At 52.4% G+C, this 17,220-nt stretch overlaps 2 protein-coding genes across 7 annotated transcripts in view; one reads left to right on the plus strand and one right to left on the minus strand.

Annotated features, from left to right (window-relative positions):
- The window catches only part of BOLA1 (bolA family member 1), a 36,335-nt gene that overhangs the window by 3,191 nt on the left and 15,924 nt on the right, over positions 1 to 17,220 (plus strand). For all 3 annotated transcript variants that reach the window (XR_010377431.1, XR_010377433.1, XR_010377432.1), the window contains exon 3: positions 2,534 to 2,685. The gene's annotated coding sequence lies outside the window, so the exon portion shown is untranslated. The remainder of the gene's footprint in view (positions 1 to 2,533; positions 2,686 to 17,220) is intronic.
- Positions 60 to 14,171, minus strand: SV2A (synaptic vesicle glycoprotein 2A). 4 transcript variants are annotated; one of them, XM_064477698.1, is made up of 13 exons: positions 14,042 to 14,171; positions 9,540 to 10,514; positions 8,072 to 8,252; positions 7,114 to 7,265; positions 6,864 to 6,997; positions 6,129 to 6,218; positions 5,770 to 5,880; positions 5,493 to 5,581; positions 4,651 to 4,815; positions 4,214 to 4,347; positions 3,143 to 3,349; positions 2,417 to 2,576; positions 60 to 2,000 (listed from the first exon to the last, which is right to left on the minus strand). In XM_064477698.1, the coding sequence occupies exons 2-13, from the start codon at positions 10,159 to 10,161 to the stop codon at positions 1,817 to 1,819; spliced, it is 2,229 nt and encodes a 742-aa protein (XP_064333768.1). In that variant the 5' UTR covers positions 10,162 to 10,514; positions 14,042 to 14,171; the 3' UTR covers positions 60 to 1,816. The 4 variants fall into 4 exon arrangements, with proteins under 4 accessions (XP_064333768.1, XP_010994995.2, XP_010994996.2 ...); XM_010996693.3 differs by lacking the exon at positions 14,042 to 14,171 and adding an exon at positions 13,447 to 13,753; XM_010996694.3 differs by lacking the exon at positions 14,042 to 14,171 and adding an exon at positions 11,132 to 11,196.

Genomic DNA, 17,220 nt, shown 5'->3' on the forward strand with positions numbered 1-17,220 from the left:
CCTCTTAGGAGGCAGGTCAGAGTTGGATATAGGTGGAGGCAAAGAAGCAGATACAGCCATTTTGGGTTTTAAGGATTTGTTTCCTTTTTATTTTTCATCAATGTTTTCATTTCATTTTTCACATCAACATAGTTGGGTTTAGGGTTCCCCAGGAGAGTAAGGGAGATGGATGGGTCCCTCCAGGGGGGTGCAGGGAAGAGGGCTGCGTCCAGCAAGTGAAGGGTGAGGAAAGGGCACACACTCGTACACTGGGCACTGGAGGGGAAAGCAGTCCTTTGAGCACAGACACCAAAGAGTTAAACAGTCACCACCTGGTTCAGTGTTACAAAATGGGAGTGACCACAGGGAGGGGGCACCGCCAGACGCAGCATGAGGAGGGTGAATTTGGATTTTCTTTTTTTGTTGTTTTCACTTTTTTCCTTTTAAATTTTTTTTTAACATTTACAAACAGCTAAAAACTACAACACATCACAGCTACAGTGGGGGGAAAGGGGGCACCAAAGAAAGCCACGTGGAGTGGGGTAGGGCAGGAGCAGCTTTACCTACAGGGGCTATCCTGTGAAGAGGGTGAGATGGGGAAGCTGAGGCTTCTGGTCCCTGCATTAGGGGCCCCTGGCTTACTGTCTGACCTCTTCCCACTTTAGAGGGGTTGCTGGGAAGGCCCCTGGTTCCTGGCCCTGCCCCTTGTGCTTTTTGATCTGCTGGTTTGACCATATGCCTAGTTTCTTTCCCTCCCCTGCTACCCTGCCTGTGAGGGGACGGGGGTGGGGGTGGGAGGGCTGCTGTGCTGTTCCTGTCTGTGCTGTAGTGGGTCAAGCCTCTCACTCCAGAGGAGGCCTGTGCTTCCTGAGAGGAGGGGAGGAGGTAACCTTGTCAGGTGTCCTCAGATTTTCCTACACTGTGGGACTCTTATCCCAGCCTGGCCTAGGGCTCCTCCCTCCCAGGCCCGGCCCAGAAACAAGATGAGAGGAGATACTGTGGGAAGCAGGGCTGTGTGTGGGTCCACTGAAATTATCCTTGGCTTGTATTTCAGGACAGTATAGTCACACCCCCGGCCCACGGCACATACACATGCATACAAAAGTGTACACACGTGTTCATGTTCACACACACACACAGTCCTGCTGAGCTGCCTCAGAACCTAATATATAAATAAATAAGAATCAGAAAGCTAATTTCATAAAATTCAGGTTTCTTACTTGGAGCCCAAACTGAGGAAGCAGAGGCCAGGGCACTGAGATTTACTGCTGCTCCCCCAGCATCCAGCAGGTGTGAAGGGACACCGGAGGCCCCTCCGACTCTAAGAAGTTCTTTTGGTCCGTGGTCTACACAAAGCCCCAGCCCCCCGATGGTCATATGCCTGTGGTTTCGCTAGGGCACAGGCAGAGGGGATGAGGGGAAGGCAGGAAGCCTGATCCATAGCCCCAGGAGCCAGGAAGCGCAGGGGCCTCTCACTAACACTGGGGGAGAAGGGTGGGGCCGAGCCTTCTCTTGTGCAAAGTGGAGGGTGGTAGGAGGTGGGGAGTAGATCTGCATCCCAACACTGGGATGGAGGCGCCTTCCCTGTAGTCCCTGCCCACGGGGTCACACACATGTGCGCGCACGCGCTCTCTCTCTCTCTCTCTCTCTCTCTCTCTCTCTCTCTCTCTCTCTCTCACACACACACACACACACATACACACACACAGCTAAGACACCAAACACGGGCGAGTGGGGAAAGAGGGCTCTGGGAGCCATGATGGCAGGGCAGGGAGGGGAAAGAAGGAGTTGTTGGTCTCACAGTGTGCCTGCCACCCCCAAAGCCCCAGAAGCTCCCTCACTGCAGCACCTGCCCCCGGGTCTCAGGCAGCTTCAGGGCCAGAGAACTACCAAGGGCAAGGGCAGCTGAGGCAAAGAGGATGGGGGCAGCCTTGGTGATTCCCACAAAGGATGTGAAGATGCTGATCCCCAGCACAGCTGCCAGCTTACACAGGGCATTCAGGAAGCCGAAGGCTGTGGTCCTGCTCAGGAGTCCCCCAGCACAGCACGCAGCAGGGACGGGCCGGCCCAGGAGGGAGACGAAGGAAGAGCAGTGGGAGGGTTGGTGGGGGAAGGGCAGGTAGGTGGGAAAGTGAAGGAAAGATGGCAGGCAGTGTCCAAGAGGGAGAGGAAGGATGGAGAGATGAGAGGTGAGGGATGCACATCAGGAAATAAGGATAAATTGGGAGGCAAGGGGAAAGGACACCAAAAAACTAGGTTAATAGTTAAGACTTCAAGGAGTGAATACAAAAGCTACCAGCTTTTAGAGGAGAAACTAAAGGGGAATGTGTACCCCTTTTACCCCTGCCTTTCCCAGTCAGCCCCCTTCCTCACCCTACTTCTGCCCTGCCCTCTGGGCCCGAACCCTGCTGCCCTGCCGCCACCACACTCCACCTACCTCTTGTCCGAGGGGTAGAGTTCAACAGTCAGCACGTCCAGCGAGTTCCAGGATGCAATGCTGACCCCCCCAAAAAGGCAGAGCAAAGCGATCATGGCCGACTCGCTGTTCCCAAAGGACAGGAAGAAGCAGGAGACACAGGACATGACGCTGGAGCCAGCTAGAGCCGGGGAAGGAGGAGGCAGCATGAGCCTGGCCACGGGGGAAACCATCCGCAGCCCACCCTGCCCTGTCAGCCAGCGTTGAGATGAGACTCTCCTCTTGCCAAGGTACCCCAGCCTCCCTCATAATTGTCCTTTTGTTAATAATACCCGTGCCAGCCATTTCTTCAGTGCCAGTTATGGGCCAAGCAACTCGATGCTTTACGTGCACTGATCTAATATGTAGCTTCATGAGGCAGGTACTGTCATCACCCCCATGCTGCAGGTGAGACAGCTGGGCTCATAGAGGGAAAGTAACTTGCCCAAGGTAGGCGATGGAGCTGAGATTCAAAATCCATCACCTCAAAGCCTGTGCCCTGCACTTGCTATTCCGCATACCTCCTACCCCCAGGGGAGCTTCCCTGCCAGACCCCTCGCCATCCTGCAGCCACCCCCAAGCAGAAGAGATAGAACCTTCTCTGGCTAAGCTCTTCCACAGACTAAGGTGAGAAGCCCATTGACAGCCTTCCCCTTCGCCAAACCCCTCATCAGTCCTGACGTACCACCACCCAGCCTGTCCCCTCACCGAGCATTCGGAGCCTGCCGATCTTGTCCATGAGCAGAGCAGACACAATGTTCCCAGGAAGCACAGCCAGCGTCCCCAGGAAGCTGACGAAATACACCATGTAGGCGCCTTCGCCCGTCCCTGTCACGTCTAGGGGGCAGCCCTCCTTGTTGTGCAGGAATGTGCTGTTCACCAGACGGCTGTTCACGAACTTGTACTCAAACAGGTCTGGGGGCGAGGGCCGAGACAGGCAGACAGTCATGGCCGATGTGAGAGGGAGGAGCTGCAGCCTGTGCTCAGGGCTCTGCCTTTGTGGGGTTTGGCAGGGAGGGCACTCAGGATCATTCAGGGCGCTCACTGCCAAGCATCCGACACATGACTATGGGAACTGGACTCTATGGCACAAAGTGACCGTAATCTACGGAATGAAACGGTGACTGGCTGTTTCCAAGTTTTCTCATTAGTAGTGCCTGCTTCTTTCCCATTCATACTTTTTGCCTGCTCGAGCTGACTGTAAGCAGTAGCGGTGCCATAAGTTTAGGAAAAAATACTGAGCAAAATATTAAAAATCATTAAAAGCCCCATCATTATTTTTTCCTGCAAGATGGGAAAGCTCACCCAGTCCTCCACTTAGAGGTGGGAAACCTCAGTCTGGTTTCCAAAACCAGCATTTCATGCATATGCAGTTTGAGAATCACTCTTAAAGAAATGGATTAAGGCCATGGCCCCCAACCTTTCCTCTACCAAGTGACCTTTTTATTGTTTTTCTTTCTCCCAAGGACCCTGTTTTGAATGGTTTTTGCCCTCTTCAAAGGTGCATTAACATCACCACACTGAGTTGTTTCAATTCTAACCAAAGGCAAAGAAACTTGATGTTTTTGTCAGATATTTTAACTATTACAGAAAAGTTTTCAATTTCCATTAGATTTTTCGAATTATTGGCAGTAGCTCACAGGCCCCTGTACCAGCCTTCAAGGCTCCGGAGAGCTCAGCTTGCAGACCCTGAGCTAGGGAATGAGGAAGGTGCCCTCCCCGCCTCTTCAGGGTCCACCCAGCCCTTCAGTCAGACAGCCACTGGCCGCCCCACCTTACCAGTGTTATAGAACACGGTGTTGATGAATGTGCAGTTGCGGAAAAAAGTGTTGCTGGACGTGACATCCTCAAAATAACACTCCTCAAATAGGGAATCCTCAAAGGACACTGACTTCAGACGCAGCCCAATGAACCTGTAAGGCCAAGATGATGAGAGATCCCCATTGTCTCCGCCAGGACCCACTCCTTCAGTGTGGTTACAGAAAGCGGCAGCACCAAGGAGAACCACAGGTCTTTGGCTCACACAGGCACCTCTCGTTTGTGTGGCCCTCTGTTGTCTATGGCAGTGTACCTTGATAAACTCTTTTTCTAGTCTACAAACAAACAAACCCACAGGTCTTTGCCCCCCAAATACCTTGTCTCCGAACTCCTAGACTCACAAAAGAGACAAGGGGTAGAAGGGACAGGAGGAGTGAAGTGTAAAGGTCCCCACATACTTGTCATTGAAGTACTGTCCCCCTCGGTGGATCTGATTCTCCAGGGTGAAGTTAAAAGTCACATGCTCTACACGCTCCCCTGGGAACACTTTGGTGCGGGCTGCATAGTCCACTGCTTGGAGATGGCGGATCATGTCAGGAAACCAGACAGTCAGGCCATAGTAGCTGAAGAGTGAAGGGCAGTGGAGTCAGACAGGGCTCAAGGATTAGAACCACATAGTCCAGGAGGGGGAATAGAGGAGTCAGTCCATGCCAGGACCTTGCCTACCTCCCAGCCTCATCTCTCACCTCACCTCATCTTTCACCAGTTGCTTGGTTCTAGGGGAACTTCAGGCTCTTCTGACCTTCCCACCATACTCTTTCTTACCTTCCAGGCATTTGCTCTTCCCTAGTCCACCCTTTAAAAGTCTCCCTAGCCCACCCTTAGCCTGTCTAACTCCTGTTCATCCTTCAGGACTTAGATCCCCTCTCCTGCCCACCCCAGACCTGGGCTGGGAAGCCCGCTCGATCATGTGCTCCCAGAGCACCTCCCCTGCTGTGACACTCATCACACTACCTTGTAGCTAGTTTTGTCTAGCTCTCTAAACAAAATTTAAACCCCATGAGGACTGGGACCACATCTGTTCCAGCCCAGCAGAGTACCTGGCACAGAATAGAAACAGTACTGTTCAGCCTGTAACGTAAGTTTGTTGGATTAATGAATGAAGTAGAGGAGCTGGTGGAGGATCAGAGGGGATCTGAACAGCACCTTCCCTCATTTTCATCCCTTTCATTTCCATTTCTTCCATCTCTCTCCCAACCCACAAACCACCACATAACACCTGCCCCACCCACCTCCTCACCTGAACGACATGGTGAACCACACGCCCATCATCATCAGAGTGATGCGTCGATATTCTGGACCGAAACAGGAGAGGAAGTTCCCCCAAACCTGGGCATAATAGAACAAAGTCAGGCAGTGGCTGACAGACAGTAGTTCTAGCACCTGCAGGTCCCAGTTCTTCAGCCCAGCCACCTCCCTTCAGTTCATGCATCACCCCCACACCCAGGCTGGAGCCCTGCCTTCCTCTCCACCTCCCCCGCTCCCTTCTCTCTTTCCACCATCCCATCCCCCATTACCTGCCCTCCTAGGCTCAAGGCTCGGACCCCCCAGCGCTGGTACCAGGTCCCTGTGTCTGACTGGATTTCAATCAACTCATCCTCCTGGTGAATTGTCTTAATGTGGGTGACCTGGGGTCAAGAGAAGGAGTGAGCGAGCAGTCACATAGTCTGTATTTTCCACCCCTTCCAAGTACCTCAGTTTCTCTTGCAGCAGCAAAATGGGAGGTTGGTGGACATGAAACCCCAAGAGATTTCATTGAGGGAGTGTGGCTGGAGTGGCCTAGGAAGTGGTGGGGATAAGGAAGGTGGGTGACTAGAGAGGGGCCAGGGTGGGGCTGGGGCTGCAGGGGCTTGGAGGACTGAGGGGGAGGACTTACTGAGAAGACTCGCTCAGGATGCCCCTTGGCTCGCATGTTGGTGTCATGAACCTGCTTCAGCACCATCCAGGCCTCATCATGCTTCCCATTCTAGAGCCACAGACACAATCCCCACATCTAGGTTAGCCCCTTCCTGACCCAGGGTTGGGGACCCCCTCCCTCCAAACTGGCTTCTGGAGTCACAGGACCCAAAAAGGCTCCTCCCCCAACCCCTGACGTATGGACACATCCATCATCCACTCTGAAAGAGCCCCAGTGGGAGTACAGCAAGATATCATCAGACTTGGGGGAGTCCAGGGTCCTAACCCAGGTCCTAGGCATCCCCTGTTACAACGGAAAGAGAAAACAGAAAACAGGAAATGACGATGGTGGGCAAGTATGTAGTCGGGGAAGGGGCAGCATCCTAACCCTGCTGGACCAAGATAAAGTTGGAGGGGGAAAGAGTACGCAGCAGGATCTTCTCTTGAACTGTAAAGTCAGGGCGAGGGCCAGGGCCAGGACCCCTGCCCGCAAATCCCTAAGCCACCCATGGCTGAGCAGATACCCTGGTTTCTCCAGCCATGGAACTCCTCTGGAGGTACATTCCAAAACAAAGGAAGCAAGATAAAGTCCCCCAGAGCATGGACCCTGTGAGGAAGGAAGGCAGCCACAAAGGACCAAACCAGACCCACAGTGGGTGTTTGAACACAGGAGCCTCTGCTGCCCTACCCGCAGCCCAGCCCCATCCCCATTCACCTCCAGGAAGAAACGGGGGCTCTCAGGCTGTGTGGTCAGAGCCCCAATGGCAAACACAGAAGGAAAGGCGCAGACGAGGACAAAGACCCTCCAGCTGTGGAACTGGTAAGCGGACCCCATCTGAAAGCTCCACCCTGGCAGGGACAGAGGCACAGAATCAGCAGAGAGGCCAGAGGATGGAAGGTCCTACCACCGGCAGCACAGGAGAGGAGGGAGAGAGTCTGGGGTGCGCTCCCAGGGGGCTGCTCACCGTAGTGCGGGATGATGGCCCAGGCCATAGCAGCTGCGTACACTCCACCGATCATCCAAAACATGCAGAGCCAGCTCAAGTGCTCCCCGCGTTTCTCCTGGGCCAGGAACTCCGAGAAATAGGAGAAGACAATGGGGATGGACCCTCCAATCCTGGAGGGCATTGGAAGAAGTCCGTGTTGGAAACTGGCCGTATTCCTGGCCCCCTGCCCCAGTGCTCTGAATCCCCAAGTCCCTCCCATCTTACAAACCTTTTAAAGAGACTCCTCACACATACCCTGTGGGCTCCCTCATCACAGCCATAAGCACCCATCCTTGGGACTCTGGGAAACAAGCAGGCAGGTCTCGGGGAAAGGGAAGAAATGAACATGAATCTTGAAGATGACTGCAGAGCAGAAAGGGAGGGGCGATAATTCTAGAAAAGAGGGGAAATCCCCAAAGGAAAAAGAACCGAGGAGTCTAAGGGCATGTGTGTGGGAGCAGGCCAGAAAAGAGCTTGGGGACAATGCAGAGAATGCACCCAGGTGGCTGAGTAAGTGTAGGAGTTGCGCAGGCCGAGGCTTCAAAGTTCCGGCAGATGTGGGTACCAGCAAGGTCTGTTACTGAATGCAGGAGATGTGTCGACTCTGGGAAGGGGATAACTCAAGGCTCCACAGGTGCCCAGGGGTGAGTCTGAGACCCACTAGGCCTCTTCATGGAGTCAGGTTCAGAATGGAACTAGTGGATGGGGTGGAGGACTCTGCAGTGAACCAGACATGGAATAGCATTCTGCACAGGCAGCAGACAGGTCCTGGACAGGGAGAAGCTGGCCTGAAGACAGTGGGAGAAAGGAATTCATTCATTCAGCTCATACATACTTCAGGTCCATCTGGTGTGCCTGGCACTGTGCTGGACCCTAGAGACACAACAGTGACAAGACACAGTCCTGCCCTCCAGGGGCTTGGGAGGTGGACACTCACCCAACTCCAGAAAGGAGGCGGCAGAAGAGGAAAGTGCCATAACCCTGGACAAAGGATGAGAAGAAGGCGAAGACGCTGTTGACTGAGAGTGAGATGAGCAGACACTGTCTTCGACCCAGCCGATCAGCCAGACCTCCCCAGAGGAAGGCTCCCACCATCATGCCCAGGTAGACAATGAGGCCTGGAATGAGGAAAGCAGAGGCAGAAGGGATATAAGCAGACACACTTCAATTCTCCCACCCCCTGAACAGTAAATGAGCTGAAATTGCAGCAGAATGGATGGAGTTGCTGAAGGGCTTCCAGGAGCTAAGTCTACCCAGAGATGAGAGCAAGTGAGAGAACTGCGTGAGCAAAGATGTCTGTGCAGGCCGGGGGGTCAAGGCAGGGATGCAGATATTGGAGACCCCCAGAATTCTTTCTCTCCCTCTCATTCCCTCTTGCTCGCTCTCAGTTCTCACTCTTGCTGTCACACACACATGAACACATAAACACACACACATACAAGACACCCCCATATCTGGCTTACATGGAATGAGGAATGGATCTGCCTCGATTCCCAGACCCTCCCAGGGTCCCCTCGACCCTCCCTGCCATGATGCCCTCAAAGCAGCAGGAGGTGTCTCTCATGTTCCCTGGGAAAGAGGCACCATTCCTTCAATCCTCCCAGGAAATCCCACACACAAAATCCATCCTTTACTCCTTTCAGGTCCAATACTTCTGGTCCTAAAACTCTCCTGTCTCTTACTTCCTTCGTAAAATCAGACGTGGAATTGATCTTAAAAGTCATCTACTACAAACTCCGCCCTTTACCCATGCCAAAGCCAAGCCCCAGGGAGAGGGCAACTGCCCGAGATCTTACAGCAACTTGGTGGCAGGACAAGACCAGGTATCTTTCTGAGTGAATCTAGGGGCTTTCCTCCCTCCAGGTCCCCATCAGCAAGGGTCATGAGAGACCACCTGCTGACCCCTGAGCACTCCCAAGGCTGACCAAGAGCAAGTGTGTCCAGTTTCTCTGGCTGAAGACCCAGGATCCTTCCCCTCCCACCCCCCACCACCTCAAACTGACCCTTCTCATTTAAACCAGAGTTTGAATACTGACTTCTTGTTCCCCCCCAAAAAAGAAAGGAATCAGGATAACAGGAGGGAAGGCTCTGAAGAAACATTAAATGGGGGCCTGTCCCACCATGGCCACCTCCTGCAGAACTAAGCAGACCACCAGTCAACCACTGGCTCAAACCCCAGCTGCCCGCCCTCAGGCCCCTCTTGCACAAGCAGCCTCGCTATGACCCAACCACCAGAGGAGGCTGTGTTCTGGGGAGAGTATGCAGAGGAACCTTGAGCCCTCTAGGGACATCCTGGAAGCAGGGTCCTTAGGAGCTCAGTAGTGAGGACAGGAGCAACTCTCTGGAACAGGAGTGTTTCCACAGTTTGGGGCGGGACAGGGCTGGAGTGCCCCCCAATGTCTTACCCAGCATGCCTTTGTTGGAGTCAGACAGGCACATGTCCTTCTCAGCACTGGGCAGCACGAAGCCCACCACGAAGACCTCGACGCCATCAGCCATCAGCGCCAGACCAAGCACGAAATAGAGTGTCCACTGGAAGCGGCCATGGCCACACTCCCGCAGGATGGCTTCGTACTGCTGGGCTAGTTCTTCCCGCTCTTTCCGCCGCTGTGCCTCTCCTCGCCCCCCAGGGGGGCCTTCCCCATCACCCAAGCCGCCCCTCCCTCCTGCCAGGGGTGCCCCGTCTGCCATCCGCTCGCCTTTGCCCCCAGACTCTGCCCGAGGGATGCCCTGATATTCCCCTTCGTAGATCTCATCATCCTCATCATGGCCCTCGGTGGCATCACTAGATGCGCCACCTTCCTCCTCATCCTGAGCCCCTTCCCCGCGGTAATAGCCGTCAGCAGGGGCGGGGAAGTCATCATCATCCTCCTCCTCCTCAAAGCGGGAGTAGGATCTCCGGGAATATTCGTCCTGGACTCTGTCCAGGCCCTTCACCACCTTCTTGGCTGCATGCTTTTTGACTTCCTTGGCAATGTCTTTGGCCCCACGGATGAAAGCCGCCCGGTCTCTGAAGCCCTCTTCCATGATGGGGCTTTGGGAATGCTTCACAGGAGCTCCCCAACTCCTTATTCAGAGTTTGTGCAAGGACTCGTGGAGTCAGAAAGACCTCTTCTCCCAGTTACTTAGATGAAATGTGTTCGAGTATCTCTGGGCACAGAATAGGAGGAAACAGGACCTGGCCTAATAGACCAGTGTCTAGGGGAGGAAAGGCGGGAGAGGCGCTCTGGCCCACAGCCAGCTCAGTTGGGTGCATTGGGAAGGGAGAGGGGGAGCGGGGGAACAGGAAAGGGAGGGGAAGCCAGGTTGGGGAGGCTAAGCTGGGGAGCCAGGGTAACTCAGAAAAGGCTGCTACTTCTCTTCCAGGAGATTCTGGAGATCTAGAAAGAAAGAAAAATATAATAATAAGAGGGAGAAAAAGGAGGTTGTGAGGGCTAAGACACTGAAGAGGGCCAATATAGAGTTCCTGCCAACCCAGAGTCCCACCTGGCCACGTTGTATAGAGATGGTCTCTTTGCCTCAGGCCGGCACACAGTAAAAAGGGATGACTATCTGGGCCAACTGTGGGCCATTCAAGTGTACAAGCCCCCTTACTTTGACCTTGGAGACTAGACCCATGTGATTTGCTCCAGAGTCATGGTCACCTGCCCAGAGCCCTTTTCCTAACCTCTTGCCCCACATCAAGATCAGACCCTTTGCTCTACCACCAATCTGCGAAGCACAGAAGAGGAAACAAACTAGGACTCCCTGCTCGTCTGGTCTGGGTTCCTTACTGTGGGTGGAGCTTGAGGAGAATGTACAGAAGGCACTGAGTCCTCCAACCTGTTGCCTTCAGTCCACTGATGGCTTTGAAGGTGGGGCTTCCACAGTCCTTCCCTCAGGTTCCATGTTTATAGGCCTCACAGACAGAGGTCTTCTCCTAACATAGCTCAGCAGGTGAAAACGCAGCTTCCAGAGTCAAACAGACTGGAGCCTGACTTCCTGCTTCAGCACTTACCAGCTAAGTGACCATAGGCACCTCCAAGATTCAGTTTCCTCTTATCTAAGAAGAGGAAAGTAAGGATTAAATGACAAACTGCATATAAACTCCTTACCATAGTACCCGGCACATAAAAATTGATAAATATTGGTTATTACTCTTTGTGGTGGTAATAATGTAATGAGATGCCCAGTACTTCACAAGATCCCAGAACAAAAGCCACCTGTGGATGCCCTTTAAGGTGAGCAGCAGAAAGGGACACTGGCAAGGAGAAAGCTGGGTCTGTGCAGAACACATGACAGTTATACAAGCTAAGTTGAAATCCCAGTTCTGCCACTTACTTACTAACTGATCTGGGCAGCGTACTTCTCTAAACCTCAGAGTTCTTATATTTAAATTGGGAATAATAATCTCTATTCTCTGAGTTGATGTGAGAATTCAGTCTCACAATAGATATTCTATTAGTTTCCTTCCTTCCTATTAGATTGAAAAATGTGAAAGAAGCAGCAAGCAGTGAAGGGCAAGCAGGGTGGGGGTCATACTTAGGTGCTGTCGTATCCTCCCAAAACAGTCCCAAGACCCCTCTGTGTTCAAACTAATTCCAGCAGCTGGACCCACACTGTCTTCCTACAGACAAACAATATTTAAGGCTCACAAAAAGGGAGGTCTGGAACCTGAGACCACAGGGAAGAGGGCAGATCAAAGTCTAAGAAAGAAGTGATGACTGGTTTTTGCCACCTTCCTTCAGGACAGCGTGAGTGGGCCCTCTTCACTAGTGGGGGTGGGAACAGCAGTGACTGATCAGACTCATATATTTCCAACATGGGGGTCTCAGGTCTATAGTTGCACCTCATTTCTCCATGGCCTCCCTTCCTAACCCCCCTTAATCCCCCTGCTCCTCCTCCAGGAGTCAAGGAAAAGGGAGTCCACAAATACCGCATTGCGTAGGAGGCTGATGTAGAATGAAGGGGGCCTTGGGCCTCCCTGCAGGGAGGTATAGGAGAACCCCCTCTTCCTTCATAGAAGCAGAGGAAGCAGGACTAGATTCTGATCAGAGATCATTCCCCTAAAAATATCCGGTCTCCTTCTGCTCCCACCCATCCAGGGCCTTCATTAAATGCACGCGCGCGCGCGCGCACACACACACACACACACACCCCATCCCACCCCACCCCACCCCTGGCAGAAGGGGATGAGTAATGCTATGTGGTTCAAAAAGAAGCACTGGCAAGTAGAGCCCTACCCCGCCCTCAGGTCAAATGTGAGCAGTGGACCACAATGACCAGAACCAGTGACCCCTATGTCACCTTCTTTTCTTTGTGGTTCAGGGCCCAAAGCATCCCCCATGTAAGAGAAGGGACTGTGGAATCCCCTTACTGCATGCAATTTGCTTTCCTCTCCTTTCTTTCCCAACTAGGCTCTCCCCCAAACCCTGAAGGAGGCAGATGGACCCACCAGGAGCCATGCCCTGTGTTTGTTAACACTCTTCACCCCTGAGAGGTCCGGGAAGGGTACGAAGGCCCTCAGAGCCACAGCAGGATATGATGGCTCAACAGCCAGCTCCCGCAGGGCCAACAAGCCCAGGAGGTCAGGAGGGAGAGAAAAAAGACAAATTCTTTCAGCTCATGAGGAAGTAGTGCTATTTTTAGCCCCAAAAGCAGCACAGGGTGGCTAAGCCTGTGGGAGAGAGACAGCACTTGGAGAGGTGGAGGTTAAAGGAGACAAGATGCAGGGTTACAGGGCCCTTTAAGGTTGGCTGGCTTCACCTGACCGGAAAATGTGCCCAGGAGATTTTCTGCGGAGGATGGGGGAAGGGGGGAGACTGAGCAAATGCTTCCTTTCAGGACAATTCACTCAGCCCTGGGTAAGAGGGGAGTCTAGAAGCACCCCCATCAAAGCCTGTGACTTTGGGAGCCACCAGGTTCACTAACCCACCCTAGCACAGGTGACAAGGTCATTAAGAAGCAATCACTTATCAAAACATCCACGGAGGGGGAGGTGCTGGGGCACCATTCCCCATTACAGCTGGGTGACTGAGCCTCGGTCCCCACCCCAGGACAGTCAGGGCTGCACCTCTCCTCCCTGTACCCTCCCCTAGGGTTAGGAGGATGGAGCACCCACAGTTCTGAGGAAAAAGACCAAGTTGTCAGCCGAGAACGCACAAGGAGAAATACAGAGAGACAGGACGCCGGCAGAAACCACGACACGCACAGGCATAGAGACCGCCCCCCGCCAGCGTTTGCCGCGACCCCCACCCCATCCCGCCCCTGCTACGGTCTAAGGCACGAGCCCCTAGAACTGACTGAACCCATTCCCTGAGAGCCTCCCCTCACCTTGGATTCTGCTGCTGGACAAGTGCCCACCATCACTCAGCACCCCCTCCCCCCTGCTCCGGAGCAACTGCCTCCAGCCCCCGCCATCCTGCCCCCAAGCCTGGCCGTTTATCAGTTCTTGGTACCCAGCATTTCCGTTCTTCCGTCTCTTCCCTCCCTCCTTCACCTGCCCTTCCTCCACTCCCCCCTCCCAACTCAAGTCCAGGCGCACAGAGGCAGCATCCATTCTCTGGCCCCAGCCAAGGTCATTTATCATTCACGGGGTGGGGGGGCGCGGCAAGGTGAGGAGGGCATTGGAGTTTGAGGGAATCTTACAAGCCCCCCACCCAGTTAATATCTGAGGAAGATAGTTGGGACTTGGTTAATGCAGAGAAAAACGCCATATATATATATATATATAATCATATATATATATAGTCTGATAAGCACAACGACTGAAATAAATGTCCATTCAAACCACCACCAATCCCCTCACCCCTAAAGAGGGGTGGTCACCCTCCCCACAAGCAAAGCATCGGAGGATAAAATGGCTGCAAGGCAAGGATGCTTCTGCCCAGGGCGGGGCGGAGGTGAGACACTTAGAGAGGGGTCTTACCTGGGCTGGGTCCCCTCGGTAAGGGAGTCCCGGGTGAGGGCGGGGGTCCCGGCCGTGGGGCTGGCGGCAGCGGCGACTGCTCGGGTACCAGGGGAAGCGGCACTGCAGACCTGACCCCCCCACTTCCACGCTCCGGCCCCGCCTCCGCCCTCCCCCCCCCCCCGCACCCCCCCACCGCCACTGAGCATCGGGAGAGACCATTATTGGGGGTGGGGGGTGGCAGAAGAAAAGAGGATGGGAAGGGACTGAGGTCTCCGCGGAGAAGCGGTGAAGGGGCTAGGGGTGTTGTCGGGTGCAGCAGGAGATGACACACAGCCCTTCCCAGCCCCTTCTAGTTAAAGACGAAAGGACCCTAGGAAAGAAATACTGATGTCAGGGAGGCCAGGGGGAAGACAGAAAGGGAGATGGTGATCGAGGCAGCCCCTTTCTGAGTTCCCCAGTCCCAGAATGGCAGGACGGACCAACGAATGTCAGGGAGTCTCTCTGCCTTCAAATCGCCTCTCTTCCCCTTCCTCACTGTTCCCAGCTGAACTCCTTTGTACAGCCCTCTCTCAAATCCGGAGTGCTCACACTCCAATTCACCTGGCTATTTTAGAGAAAGCAGGAATAACAAGGTGTGGTTTTTATCCTGAACTGCTGGAGGCAGAGACTCCCGGATGCCTGCCATCTCTTTCCAGAAGCAGTCCAGATTATTTATTTCCAGTGCAGACCTCCCTGTCCTCCATTCTGCTGGTGACAGCAGAGGTTGGAGAAGCTGAAGGGATTTACCAGGCCTGACCAAGTGGACATCTCCCCTTCTATTCATTTGCCCTAGTGACTTAAAAAAGGACTCCCTCTGTACTCTTCCCCACTTTCTCTTACTACACACACACACACACACACACACACAAACACACACACACACATATACACACACACGCACGCACGCACACGCACACACACACACACACATACATACACACACGCACGCACACACTTCTGCTTCCAGGGCAAAAAAGAGGGAAAAGTGAACTGGTTTCAGTTCTTTCCTTTCTCTTTCCTTTGCCCCTACACCAATAGCCTGGGCTTGGACATCCAAGGCCTGCCGCTTGGGGAACACCCCTGCTGCAGGGATGAGGGGAGCAGGGTGATTTAGGGATGTTCATATTGAACGTTTCTACCTGTTCTAGGTAAGGCCTTAGGATAACTGAACACAGCACTGACCAGGGCTCTGACTTTGATTCTTGCTTCTAATAAGTTCTCTGCCTCTCTAAACCTCAGTTTTCTCATCTGGAAAATGGGGGACCTGGACTAGATGCTGTATCAGCTCCCTGTCAGATCTTATAGTGTGTGATTCTGTTCTCCTAAACATGAAGCTTTCAGAATGCTGGGAGATGTTACATGGAGAGGGCTGGCAGGCTGTGTCCCAAGCAACCTCAGAGGTGGCATTTGTGGTGTTGAATTTAGTGCTGACAGGGATATGGGTCTGAGTTTTGCAGACTCCAAAGCTACATCTTGGAAATACTCTTTTGTGCCAACAAAATTTACAATTTACTGAAATATAAAGCCATAATACATAAACATTAATTTACAGTGAGAAATTTAACTGTCACTCAGACTGAAGGAAAACTCATATCTGCATGTCCAGCAACTTCTCTCCCTTAAACCAAATCAGAATAATGATGTCAACATATAAATGCACAATGATATAACTGGACAGGAGTCATTGTATCTTTAATGGCATCTGGCCATGCCCAGTAAGGAGTCTTGCCAATGGGTTCAGAAAACTCTTCTTGGCTACAATTCCCCACCCACATCTCTAACCATGGGCAGCCTTGCCAATACGCCTGGACTACTCGAACTCTGTTGGTTAAAGCATTCTTTCCAGGATGGCGCTTGGTAAGGCTGTGCGCACGTGGGCTTCAGGACTCTCCTTTTACTGGGCTTTCATTGCTGACCTCTCTTCAGGTTGACATACTCTTTATTTAAGTATGTTAATATTTTCAATTAGGTTATAGCCAAGTCCTGAGTCCTGCTGGCAGGGAGCCGTTTCTTCTCTGTAAGCTGACTTTGCATGCTCTCTACTTATCCATTACTTGCTAAAATAGAAATCTTGTGTACTCTTAGAAAGGGTGCATTTAATTTTTCAAGTTCTGAGGAAAGGCGTCATCATTTTTCCCAGGAACCACAGACCCATGCACCTCACCTGCCACTCACTCTCAGTCCCCTTTTCTGGGCCCATTAACATGAGGGTTCCTCGGGGCTCACTCCCGGGTCTTTCCCCCCTTCCACCTACTCTATTCTCCTCAGTCACCTCAGGTAGTCCCATGATCTTAATGCTGTCTGTATGCTAATGATTCCCACATTTATATCTCCAGTCCAGACCTTTCCACTAAGCCAAGTCTCCAAATCATCATCTGTCAATTCAACATCACCACACGCATATCTAATAAGCATCTCAAACTCAGCAGATCCATGAACAAACTTCTGAACCAGTTTCCTCCTCATCTCTTCACCAGGGTGTTCAGGCCAAAAACTGCCGGTTATCCTTGTTTCCTGTCTTTCTCTTATCCCTACATCAGTAAGTCTTGTCAGCCTTACCTTCAAATTACCTTCTGGACCTACTTCTCCACCCCGGCCCCCAGTCTACACCACCATCATCTCTCTCCTTAGCTACTGCAGCAACCTCCTAACTGGCTTCCCTACTTCCAGTCTTGCTCCCTTAAAACCCATTATTCTCAGCAGACAGGGTGATCCTCGAAGAACAAATGAAATCTGATCCAACAACTACGCTCCCAAGAGAACTGAGTGCATATGTCTCACAAAAGAGACAAGGACAAGTATTTTCATAGCTTTATTCATAATATTTAAAACCTTCAAATGTTTATCAGCCAAAGAATAGTTAAATTTAGATAAACAAATTGTGATATATTCATGTCAGGAATACTATGTAACAAATGTTTAAAAGACTAAACTGCTACATGCAACTGCATAAAAATGTCTCACAAAGAAAATACTAAGCAAAAGAAGCCAGACCAAAAAAAGGAGTACACGCCCTGTGGTTCCACTTCCACGAGGTTCAAGAAAAAGCAAATTCATCTATGAGAGAAAATATCGATTACCTCTGGGAGGTGGAAATTGACTGTGAAAAGGCACGAGAGGACCTTCTGGTTGGTGGGAATGTGGCCAAAAGGGTGCAT

Source organism: Camelus dromedarius, chromosome 23, assembly GCF_036321535.1.
Source record: "Camelus dromedarius isolate mCamDro1 chromosome 23, mCamDro1.pat, whole genome shotgun sequence".
Lineage (NCBI taxonomy): Eukaryota > Metazoa > Chordata > Mammalia > Artiodactyla > Camelidae > Camelus > Camelus dromedarius.

What these genes read in the sequence shown, in the direction of transcription:
- SV2A (XM_064477698.1), bottom strand. Translation starts at nt 10,161, where the DNA reads ATGGAAGAGGGCTTCAGAGACCGGGCGGCTTTCATCCGTGGGGCCAAA. An exon ending in GCCCCCGTTTCTTCCTGGAG is followed by an intron (nt 6,219 to 6,863) that starts GTGAATGGGGAT and finishes CTGTGGCTCTAG; the next exon opens with AATGGGAAGCATGATGAGGC. An exon ending in CGGCAGGCTCCGAATGCTCG is followed by an intron (nt 2,577 to 3,142) that starts GTGAGGGGACAG and finishes CCCCGGCTCTAG; the next exon opens with CTGGCTCCAGCGTCATGTCC.